General features: G+C 46.8%; 1 protein-coding gene across 19 annotated transcripts in view; it reads right to left on the bottom strand.

Moving 5' to 3' along the window:
- Positions 1-12,112, bottom strand: part of LOC127952700 (fibroin heavy chain-like) — a 28,726-nt gene that overhangs the window by 5,158 nt on the left and 11,456 nt on the right. For 4 of the 19 annotated variants that reach the window (XM_052551375.1, XM_052551378.1, XM_052551370.1 and 1 more), the window contains one exon: positions 5,144-5,446. The exons of 8 other annotated variants lie outside the window; for them this stretch is intronic. In XM_052551375.1, the coding sequence (XP_052407335.1) occupies positions 5,144-5,446 (303 nt within the window). Of the gene's footprint in view, positions 1-3,554; positions 3,965-3,994; positions 7,070-7,582; positions 7,715-7,955; positions 8,218-12,112 lie in introns of those variants that run through there. 7 more of the 19 variants (XM_052551386.1, XM_052551377.1, XM_052551376.1 and 4 more) reach the window with 5 other exon arrangements.

Raw genomic sequence — 12,112 nt, 5'->3', positions numbered from 1 at the left:
TTTCAGGATTTGTAAATCTGGGGTTTGCGCAATAGGTCTCAAACCAAAATACAAACATTATACATATTTGTCTGCTTCAAATCAAAAGGGTTTTAAATCCTACTACTCATTCATAAACCGTTGATTACTTTCAAAGTCTGAGGGTCACTAATTTCTGCATTTTTTCAGGTTCTGTAATGAAATTAACATCTTTTCACCTGTGGTTCGTCTTTGAATAGCATGAGTTATGCTCAAGTATCCGAACAGACACAAAAAAACAGCAGTCAACGAGAAACACACTCGAGCCGTCATCGTCCCAGCCTGCGATCTCTGCTGGAAAATGCACTGAATTGATGCGTCAGGATAAACAGACAGCAAAGCGCACAAAACTAAAACGAATAAGTGTTGCTGCAAAATCAACCTCTGTAAAATGGGGTTTTAAAGATCCAAGGAAAACAGTTCAGTTCCAACCCTGATCAAACTCACCTGCCTGTAGCTTTCTAGTAATCTGAAATGTCTTGATTAGCTTGTGCAGGTGTGTTTGATTGGGGTTAGACCAGGGGCATGTTCAAGTTCAAAACGGTGCGCAACGTTTTGCTACGGTTTCCGGGTTGAACGTCATGTTTCCTGGAAACGGTGTGCAACGGGGTTTGAGATGAGTTTTTTCTCTTGTTTGGTGGGTGTGTCAGAACTGCAGTCCAATCAGCAGCAACATGTATACAAAGCACGCGGAATTAAAGTGAACTCGCACAATGGCTTCAAGGAAAATAATGTACAAATGTGTTCGTTGCAGCTCGGTATACGTAACAACTGAGGATATTAGAAGACATGTTTGTCATAAGTTTTATTGTAAAAATATAGCATATCAACATAATGATGTAGTTGTTTATATTTTTAGCTTCATTGCAAGTGAATGACATTTGGTATAGAAATAAACAATGGTAATTATGCTTTTCCTAAAAATGAGAAAGAAAATACAGGGTATTAAAACCGTATGAACTACAAATAAAGACAGTATGTGAGGCTAAATAGATGGCTCCGAAAATTCTTCACAAAGAACACAAATAATGGCCTTCTCAGCTGCCATAGTTGCAACTCTTGCGTCATCAGAACAGTGTGTTCAACGCATCACCGTTTCTGTTTAAAAAACCTTGTGCAACGTTTTGTTGGGGCTGAACGCAGCCCAGCTGAATGCTGCGTTCTAGACATGTCATAAATTAAGCTAGCCTAATTACGAGAGGATTGTGCATTTCTATGGCGACACTATCAACTGCAAAATGAATAGGTGTGCTCAACTTCATGCAGCGCTGCGCAGACCGAGAATTCTTCTTCTTTTCTTAAAATTGTCCAGAACAAAATTTACAACAGTAATGCACAAAAGTATGCAGACCATTTATTCAGTAATCAACAACTGTATACTCCAAAAAAAAAAAAAAAATGCATTACAAGCCTTGTATGCTTTTTTATTAATGTTCACCAAACTGGTGCATTAGTCCTAAAGTCTCCTGAAGAAAATGTATGAAATTTGGATTGGATCCTGACCTTATATGTAAAATTTTTCCAAAATAATAAAAATGTACAAGAAAAGTTATCACATTCATTTCAACACATTCGTATCAAAATTCTTTAACTTGAATGTAATACGTTTTCTTTTTCATTACATTTTGCACATCCACCCCAAAAAAAAAAAAAAAATTAAATTGCATACAATTACAAAAAAATTACAATATACATGGGTAATATATACTCCTTTTCCATTGAGCAAACGAATCGCAGGGATAATCAAGATCCAGATCTCTAACACACTTTAGCCACATGTACCATGAAATAGGGCTGTCAAGATATTTTTTTTTTTTTTATATCACGATTATTGTGGCCTCGATACTGTGATATCTATAGAAACCTTGTGGGGGGAAAAAGATAGTCACATTTTTTTTACTTTGTTTATTGAGTTTTTCTTTTTCACCCAACGAACAAGGATAAATGCAGGACACAAGACTGACTTTCTCCATCATCTTTGAAGCTCCTATGAAATAAGAGAGAAAATACTGCCAAGTTCAACAGTATGATGAATAAATATTAATGGTAACACTTTACAATAAGATGTTTTGTTAACATTAACGTATTAACTAACACGAATGAACGGTGAACAATACATTACTCAATTTATTAATCTTTGTTAAAGTTAATAAATATAGAGTCATTCATGTTAGTTCACAGTACTTTAATGTTTACAAACACAACTTGAGATTTTAATAATGCATAATGCTGAGATTAACATGAACTAAGATTAATAAATGCGGTGGAAATATTGTTCAATATTATGTTATTTATATATGTTAACTAATGAACCTTATTGAAGAATGACTGCATATGAGGCATTAAGTGCATGGCACTGCGATCAACTTAACATTTTACAAGTTTAATGTAGTAATGTGTTTGCTCAGTTTTTCAAGATCAGTTTTAATCAAGTAACTGTTAATAGTTTTGAACAACGAAATAAAGTGTGACTACGCACATGATTACAAATACAAAAACGAGTAACGAAAATGTGGTACTGATTAAATAATCACCCTTTACTTAAATGTATGAACACAGAAAACCGCTGTTAACAGGTTAATATAACATTTCCCAGTCTAGGACTAGCAAAATAAGGGCAATTTACTCTGATGAACTCGACTCTCCTCAGAGTGGCTGCGTCGTCTTCTTGTGTGACAGGTGTCAGCGTTAAGGCACAATACTGCCGCCTGGGAGCTCAACCAGGTTGTGGCGCTGGAGTATTTACATGTGGGGTTATCATAAGAGAACGGTTCATTTTAAATATTGGGGTTGTTGCCAATACCGGTATATTGTCACACACTAAATTAACACTATCAATAATCGTTACTTTGAATATCACAGTTATATCGCGACACCCCTACCATGAAACATTTTAAATAGAGCCTCTTTTACTTTGTTTAAACAGTATATTTTCACAAATACGCCAGGCTTTATTCCGATTTGAAATCCACAGGTCCACAATAAGTTTTTGACCTGTAACACCTGTTAAGCTATTCCTATACAAAAACAATGGTTTAAGAATCAACGTCTCTTAGGCCCCGTCCACACGTTTCTGTGAAGAGGCACAATTTTTTTTTTTTATCGGATAGGAATGTCATCCACACAGATCCAGTGTTTTCGGAAGGTGAAACCACAATTTTTTGAAAGCGGATCCCAGAGTGGATAAAGCTGAACACGCCATCTTTCCGGTTTCATGTGGACGTAGCCTTAGAAACATGCTGTCTTTAACATATTGCCTTAGAAGAATCACAAGAGCTTATGGAAGTATTGCTTGCACCCAAACAGTTTTCAGCATTCATGAAATGTTTCTAGAGCACCAAATCGGCATAATATAATGAATTCTGACTGGAGTAATGGCTACAGACTATTCAGCTCTGCCAAGAATAAAGTTTAATACAAAAAGTTTAAATTGGAGTCAAAAAAATAAAACCTAATTGTCCAGTACTCAGGGAGAGGAACTTACAGCACTGATGCCCGAAAGCGGTTATGAGAAAACAGGCAAATGACACCAAACAAACTTTTCAAATCAAGCAGTTTTATTTTTTTTTAATTTGAGGTGGTAGAGACAGAAATTCTAAACCACATGAGCAAAAAGGGAAAACATGCCATTTGAATGAAGGAGTGGAAAAGATCTCCAGAAAATATTATGCTAAATTACCATTAACATGTCCCTGACCACAACATTGACCTTGGCCACATCCATGACAATTCCCTCGGCCGCATCCCTGTCCAGCACCGCTGCCATGTCCTGCGCCCTGGCCGCTTCCCTGAGCAGCGCCCTCACCAGCTCCTGCGCCTTGACCAGCTCCTCTTCCATGGCCGCTTCCCTGTCCAGCTCCGCTTCCATGGCCGCTTCCCTGTCCAGCTCCGCTTCCATGGCCGCTTCCCTGTCCAGCTCCGCTTCCATGGCCGCTTCCCTGTCCAGCTCCGCTTCCATGGCCGCTTCCCTGTCCACCTCCGCTTCCCTGTCCAGCTCCGCTTCCCTGTCCAGCTCCAGCGCCCTGACCGCTTCCCTGTCCAGCTCCAGCGCCCTGACCGCTTCCCTGTCCAGCTCCAGCGCCCTGACCGCTTCCCTGTCCAGCTCCGCTTCCCTGTCCAGCTCCAGCGCCCTGACCGCTTCCCTGTCCAGCTCCGCTTCCCTGTCCAGCTCCAGCGCCCTGACCGCTTCCCTGTCCAGCTCCGCTTCCCTGTCCAGCTCCAGCGCCCTGGCCGCTTCCCTGTCCAGCCCCGCTTCCCTGTCCAGCTCCAGCGCCCTGACCGCTTCCCTGTCCAGCCCCGCTTCCCTGACCAGCTCCAGCGCCCTGACCAGCCCCGCTTCCCTGACCAGCTCCAGCGCCCTGACCAGCCCCGCTTCCCTGACTAGCTCCAGCGCCGTGGCCACTTCCCTGTCCAGCTCCGCTTGCCTGGCCACTTCCCTGTCCAGCTCCGCTTCCCTGTCCAGCCCCGCTTCCCTGACCAGCTCCAGCGCCCTGACCAGCCCCGCTTCCCTGACCAGCTCCAGCGCCCTGACCAGCCCCGCTTCCCTGACTAGCTCCAGCGCCGTGGCCACTTCCCTGTCCAGCTCCGCTTGCCTGGCCACTTCCCTGTCCAGCTCCGCTTCCCTGACCAGCTCCAGTACCCTGACCACTTCCCTGTCCAGCTCCAGTACCCTGACCACTTCCCTGTCCAGCTCCGCTTCCCTGTCCAGCTCCAGTACCCTGACCACTTCCCTGTCCAGCTCCGCTTCCCTGTCCAGCTCCAGCACCCTGACCACTTCCCTGTCCAGCTCCGCTTCCCTGTCCAGCTCCAGCGCCCTGACCGCTTCCCTGTCCAGCTCCAGCGCCCTGACCGCTTCCCTGTCCAGCTCCAGCGCCCTGACCGCTTCCCTGTCCAGCTCCAGCGCCCTGTCCAGCTCCATGACCAGCTCCAGCGCCCTGTCCAGCTCCGCTTCCCTGACCAGCTCCGCTTCCCTGACCAGCCCCAGCGCCCTGACCAGCCCCAGCGCCCTGACCAGCTCCAGCGCCCTGGCCACTTCCCTGTCCAGCTCCGCTTCCCTGTCCACTTCCCTGACCAGCTCCAGCGCCCTGACCAGCTCCGTTTCCCTGGCCAGCTCCAGCGCCCTGACCTGCTCCGCTTCCCTGTCCACTTCCCTGACCAGTTCCAGCGCCCTGACCAGCTCCAGCGCCCTGTCCAGCTCCGCTTCCCTGTCCAGCTCCAGCGCCCTGGCCGCTTCCCTGTCCAGCTCCGCTTCCCTGTCCAGCTCCAGCGCCCTGACTGCTTCCCTGTCCAGCCCCGCTTCCCTGACCAGCTCCAGCGCCCTGACCAGCCCCGCTTCCCTGACCAGCTCCAGCGCCCTGACCAGCCCCGCTTCCCTGACCAGCTCCAGCGCCCTGGCCACTTCCCTGTCCAGCTCCGCTTCCCTGTCCAGCTCCGCTTGCCTGGCCACTTCCCTGTCCAGCTCCGCTTCTCTGACCAGCTCCAGCGCCCTGACCACTTCCCTGTCCAGCTCCGCTTCCCTGTCCAGCTCCAGCGCCCTGACCACTTCCCTGTCCAGCTCCGCTTCCCTGTCCAGCTCCAGCGCCCTGACCACTTCCCTGTCCAGCTCCGCTTCCCTGTCCAGCTCCAGCGCCCTGACCACTTCCCTGTCCAGCTCCAGCACCCTGACCACTTCCCTGTCCAGCTCCGCTTCCCTGTCCAGCTCCAGCGCCCTGACCGCTTCCCTGTCCAGCTCCAGCGCCCTGACCGCTTCCCTGTCCAGCTCCGCTTCCCTGACCAGCTCCAGCGCCCTGACCAGCCCCGCTTCCCTGACCAGCTCCAGCGCCCTGGCCACTTCCCTGTCCAGCGCCGCTTCCCTGTCCAGCGCCGCTTCCCTGTCCAGCGCCGCTTCCCTGTCCAGCGCCGCTTCCCTGTCCAGCGCCGCTTCCCTGTCCCGCTCCGGCGCCCTGGCCATAACCGCTTCCCTGTCCCGCTCCGGCGCCCTGGCCATAACCGCTTCCCTGTCCCGCTCCGGCGCCCTGGCCATAACCGCTTCCCTGGCCACTTCCCTGACCAGCTCCGCTTCCCTGTCCCGCTCCGGCGCCCTGGCCATAACCGCTTCCCTGTCCCGCTCCGGCGCCCTGACCATAACCGCTTCCCTGTCCCGCTCCTGCACCCTGGCCATAACCGCTTCCCTGTCCCGCTCCTGCACCCTGGCCATAACCGCTTCCCTGGCCACTTCCCTGGCCATAACCGCTTCCCTGTCCCGCTCCGGCGCCCTGGCCATAACCGCTTCCCTGGCCACTTCCCTGACCAGCTCCGCTTCCCTGTCCCGCTCCGGCGCCCTGGCCATAACCGCTTCCCTGTCCCGCTCCTGCACCCTGGCCATAACCGCTTCCCTGGCCACTTCCCTGGCCATAACCGCTTCCCTGGCCACTTCCCTGGCCATAACCGCTTCCCTGTCCCGCTCCGGCGCCCTGGCCATAACCGCTTCCCTGTCCCGAACCAATGCCGCTTCCCTGTCCCGCTCCGGCGCCCTGGCCATAACCGCTTCCCTGGCCACTTCCCTGGCCATAACCGCTTCCCTGTCCCAAACCAATGCCGCTACCCTGTCCCGCTCCGGCGCCCTGGCCATAACCGCTTCCCTGTCCCGCTCCTGCACCCTGGCCATAACCGCTTCCCTGGCCACTTCCCTGGCCATAACCGCTTCCCTGTCCCGAACCAATGCCGCTTCCCTGTCCCGCTCCTGCACCCTGGCCATAACCGCTTCCCTGGCCATAACCGCTTCCCTGGCCCAAACCAATGCCGCTACCCTGTCCCGCTCCGGCGCCCTGGCCATAACCGCTTCCCTGTCCCGCTCCGGCGCCCTGGCCATAACCGCTTCCCTGTCCGGCGCCCTGACCAGAGCCGCTTCCTTGACAACTTGCCTGACCTCTTTCCTGACCACGTGGTTCACTGCATGCAAAGCCACCGGTGGTTGGGCAACATTTCTGTGTGTCAGGACACTGGCCATCATGGAAACAGCTTTTAGCACACAGTGGAATCATTTCCGGTATGGGACACTGACCCGGCTTCACTGCGTGAACACAGATAGTCAGCTTTAGTTTGTGCTTATGGACCAGGGATCCTCAAATCATACAACAAAACCGTCAAAGCATGAATAGCAATTTTACCTACAGAATGAATATATTCCAAGACAGTGGTTCTCAATTCTAGCCCTTTGCTCTGCACATTTTGCATGTCTCCCTTATTTAACACACCTGATCGAGATCATCAACTTGTTAGTCAAGTTCATGGATCGCACTCCTGACAAGCTGATGATCACAATCAGGCATTTTAAATAGGGGGGGTTGGACATGCAAAGTGTGCAGGACAGGGGGTCCCCAGGACTGGAACCACTGTTCGAAGTATTCTTTATTTTGTAAAGCCATCCTGTCCTTAAAACCATCCTAAGGGATGAATTCAAGCTGACTTTAGGGGACGACAACAAAAAGGCAAAGTCTCTGCTTAGAACTTACATTGAATTCAGTGCGTTACGTGTATGTGGGGTTTTTTTTAGCCTTAACATGCATTATTAACTGAAACTCACTGAAAACGGGCAGCACGCAAACAGGCCCACAGTCAAATCGACAGCATTTGTGCCCTCCAGGGCAGTCTTCATCAGAGGAACACCCTCGATGGGACGGCACGACCGTCAGCCTCGCCGGACAGAAACCGTCCACTAGAGAATTCAAAAGGATCATTAGGGGAGGCCAGGGAGTGCGGTTTCAGGATTTGTAAATCTGGGGTTTGCGCAATGGGTCTCAAACCAAAATACAAACATTATACATATTTGTCTGCTTCAAATCAAAAGGGTTTTAAATCCTACTACTCATTCATAAACCGTTGATTACTTTCAAAGTCTGAGGGTCACTAATTTCTGCATTTTTTCAGGTTCTGTAATGAAATTAACATCTTTTCACCTGTGGTTCGTCTTTGAATAGCATGAGTTATGCTCAAGTATCCGAACAGACACAAAAAAACAGCAGTCAACGAGAAACACACTCGAGCCGTCATCGTCCCAGCCTGCGATCTCTGCTGGAAAATGCACTGAATTGATGCGTCAGGATAAACAGACAGCAAAGCGCACAAAACTAAAACGAATAAGTGTTGCTGCAAAATCAACCTCTGTAAAATGGGGTTTTAAAGATCCAAGGAAAACAGTTCAGTTCCAACCCTGATCAAACTCACCTGCCTGTAGCTTTCTAGTAATCTGAAATGTCTTGATTAGCTTGTGCAGGTGTGTTTGATTGGGGTTAGACCAGGGGCATGTTCAAGTTCAAAACGGTGCGCAACGTTTTGCTACGGTTTCCGGGTTGAACGTCATGTTTCCTGGAAACGGTGTGCAACGGGGTTTGAGATGAGTTTTTTCTCTTGTTTGGTGGGTGTGTCAGAACTGCAGTCCAATCAGCAGCAACATGTATACAAAGCACGCGGAATTAAAGTGAACTCGCACAATGGCTTCAAGGAAAATAATGTACAAATGTGTTCGTTGCAGCTCGGTATACGTAACAACTGAGGATATTAGAAGACATGTTTGTCATAAGTTTTATTGTAAAAATATAGCATATCAACATAATGATGTAGTTGTTTATATTTTTAGCTTCATTGCAAGTGAATGACATTTGGTATAGAAATAAACAATGGTAATTATGCTTTTCCTAAAAATGAGAAAGAAAATACAGGGTATTAAAACCGTATGAACTACAAATAAAGTCAGTATGTGAGGCTAAATAGATGGCTCCGAAAATTCTTCACAAAGAACACAAATAATGGCCTTCTCAGCTGCCATAGTTGCAACTCTTGCGTCATCAGAACAGTGTGTTCAACGCATCACCGTTTCTGTTTAAAAAACCTTGTGCAACGTTTTGTTGGGGCTGAACGCAGCCCAGCTGAATGCTGCGTTCTAGACATGTCATAAATTAAGCTAGCCTAATTACGAGAGGATTGTGCATTTCTATGGCGACACTATCAACTGCAAAATGAATAGGTGTGCTCAACTTCATGCAGCGCTGCGCAGACCGAGAATTCTTCTTCTTTTCTTAAAATTGTCCAGAACAAAATTTACAACAGTAATGCACAAAAGTATGCAGACCATTTATTCAGTAATCAACAACTGTATACTCCAAAAAAACAAAAAAAAATGCATTACAAGCCTTGTATGCTTTTTTATTAATGTTCACCAAACTGGTGCATTAGTCCTAAAGTCTCCTGAAGAAAATGTATGAAATTTGGATTGGATCCTGACCTTATATGTAAAATTTTTCCAAAATAATAAAAATGTACAAGAAAAGTTATCACATTCATTTCAACACATTCGTATCAAAATTCTTTAACTTGAATGTAATACGTTTTCTTTTTCATTACATTTTGCACATCCACCCCAAAAAAAAAAAAAAATTAAATTGCATACAATTACAAAAAAATTACAATATACATGGGTAATATATACTCCTTTTCCATTGAGCAAACGAATCGCAGGGATAATCAAGATCCAGATCTCTAACACACTTTAGCCACATGTACCATGAAATAGGGCTGTCAAGATATTTTATTTTTTTTTATATCACGATTATTGTGGCCTCGATACTGTGATATCTATAGAAACCTTGTGGGGGGAAAAAGATAGTCACATTTTTTTTACTTTGTTTATTGAGTTTTTCTTTTTCACCCAACGAACAAGGATAAATGCAGGACACAAGACTGACTTTCTCCATCATCTTTGAAGCTCCTATGAAATAAGAGAGAAAATACTGCCAAGTTCAACAGTATGATGAATAAATATTAATGGTAACACTTTACAATAAGATGTTTTGTTAACATTAACGTATTAACTAACACGAATGAACGGTGAACAATACATTACTCAATTTATTAATCTTTGTTAAAGTTAATAAATATAGAGTCATTCATGTTAGTTCACAGTACTTTAATGTTTACAAACACAACTTGAGATTTTAATAATGCATAATGCTGAGATGAACATGAACTAAGATTAATAAATGCGGTGGAAATATTGTTCAATATTATGTTATTTATATATGTTAACTAATGAACCTTATTGAAGAATGACTGCATATGAGGCATTAAGTGCATGGCACTGCGATCAACTTAACATTTTACAAGTTTAATGTAGTAATGTGTTTGCTCAGTTTTTCAAGATCAGTTTTAATCAAGTAACTGTTAATAGTTTTGAACAACGAAATAAAGTGTGACTACGCACATGATTACAAATACAAAAACGAGTAACGAAAATGTGGTACTGATTAAATAATCACCCTTTACTTAAATGTATGAACACAGAAAACCGCTGTTAACAGGTTAATATAACATTTCCCAGTCTAGGACTAGCAAAATAAGGGCAATTTACTCTGATGAACTCGACTCTCCTCAGAGTGGCTGCGTCGTCTTCTTGTGTGACAGGTGTCAGCGTTAAGGCACAATACTGCCGCCTGGGAGCTCAACCAGGTTGTGGCGCTGGAGTATTTACATGTGGGGTTATCATAAGAGAACGGTTCATTTTAAATATTGGGGTTGTTGCCAATACCGGTATATTGTCACACACTAAATTAACACTATCAATAATCGTTACTTTGAATATCACAGTTATATCGCGACACCCCTACCATGAAACATTTTAAATAGAGCCTCTTTTACTTTGTTTAAACAGTATATTTTCACAAATACGCCAGGCTTTATTCCGATTTGAAATCCACAGGTCCACAATAAGTTTTTGACCTGTAACACCTGTTAAGCTATTCCTATACAAAAACAATGGTTTAAGAATCAACGTCTCTTAGGCCCCGTCCACACGTTTCTGTGAAGAGGCACAATTTTTTTTTTTTATCGGATAGGAATGTCATCCACACAGATCCAGTGTTTTCGGAAGGTGAAACCACAATTTTTTGAAAGCGGATCCCAGAGTGGATAAAGCTGAACACGCCATCTTTCCGGTTTCATGTGGACGTAGCCTTAGAAACATGCTGTCTTTAACATATTGCCTTAGAAGAATCACAAGAGCTTATGGAAGTATTGCTTGCACCCAAACAGTTTTCAGCATTCATGAAATGTTTCTAGAGCACCAAATCGGCATAATATAATGAATTCTGACTGGAGTAATGGCTAAAGACTATTCAGCTCTGCCAAGAATAAAGTTTAATACAAAAAGTTTAAATTGGAGTCAAAAAAATAAAACCTAATTGTCCAGTACTCAGGGAGAGGAACTTACAGCACTGATGCCCGAAAGCGGTTATGAGAAAACAGGCAAATGACACCAAACAAACTTTTCAAATCAAGCAGTTTTATTTTTTTTTAATTTGAGGTGGTAGAGACAGAAATTCTAAACCACATGAGCAAAAAGGGAAAACATGCCATTTGAATGAAGGAGTGGAAAAGATCTCCAGAAAATATTATGCTAAATTACCATTAACATGTCCCTGACCACAACATTGACCTTGGCCACATCCATGACAATTCCCTCGGCCGCATCCCTGTCCAGCACCGCTGCCATGTCCTGCGCCCTGGCCGCTTCCCTGAGCAGCGCCCTCACCAGCTCCTGCGCCTTGACCAGCTCCTCTTCCATGGCCGCTTCCCTGTCCAGCTCCGCTTCCATGGCCGCTTCCCTGTCCAGCTCCGCTTCCATGGCCGCTTCCCTGTCCAGCTCCGCTTCCATGGCCGCTTCCCTGTCCAGCTCCGCTTCCCTGGCCGCTTCCCTGTCCAGCTCCGCTTCCCTGTCCAGCTCCGCTTCCCTGTCCAGCTCCAGCGCCCTGACCGCTTCCCTGTCCAGCTCCAGCGCCCTGACCGCTTCCCTGTCCAGCTCCAGCGCCCTGACCGCTTCCCTGTCCAGCTCCGCTTCCCTGTCCAGCTCCAGCGCCCTGACCGCTTCCCTGTCCAGCTCCGCTTCCCTGTCCAGCTCCAGCGCCCTGACCGCTTCCCTGTCCAGCTCCGCTTCCCTGTCCAGCTCCAGCGCCCTGACCGCTTCCCTGTCCAGCTCCGCTTCCCTGTCCAGCTCCAGCGCCCTGGCCGCTTCCCTGTCCAGCTCCGCTTCCCTGTCCAGCTCCAGCGCCCTGGCCGCTTCCCT

Source organism: Carassius gibelio, chromosome B3 (assembly GCF_023724105.1).
Source record: "Carassius gibelio isolate Cgi1373 ecotype wild population from Czech Republic chromosome B3, carGib1.2-hapl.c, whole genome shotgun sequence".
Lineage (NCBI taxonomy): Eukaryota > Metazoa > Chordata > Actinopteri > Cypriniformes > Cyprinidae > Carassius > Carassius gibelio.
The sequence above is the reverse complement of the archived record's forward strand: the minus strand, read 5'-3'. Positions and strand labels throughout refer to the sequence as shown.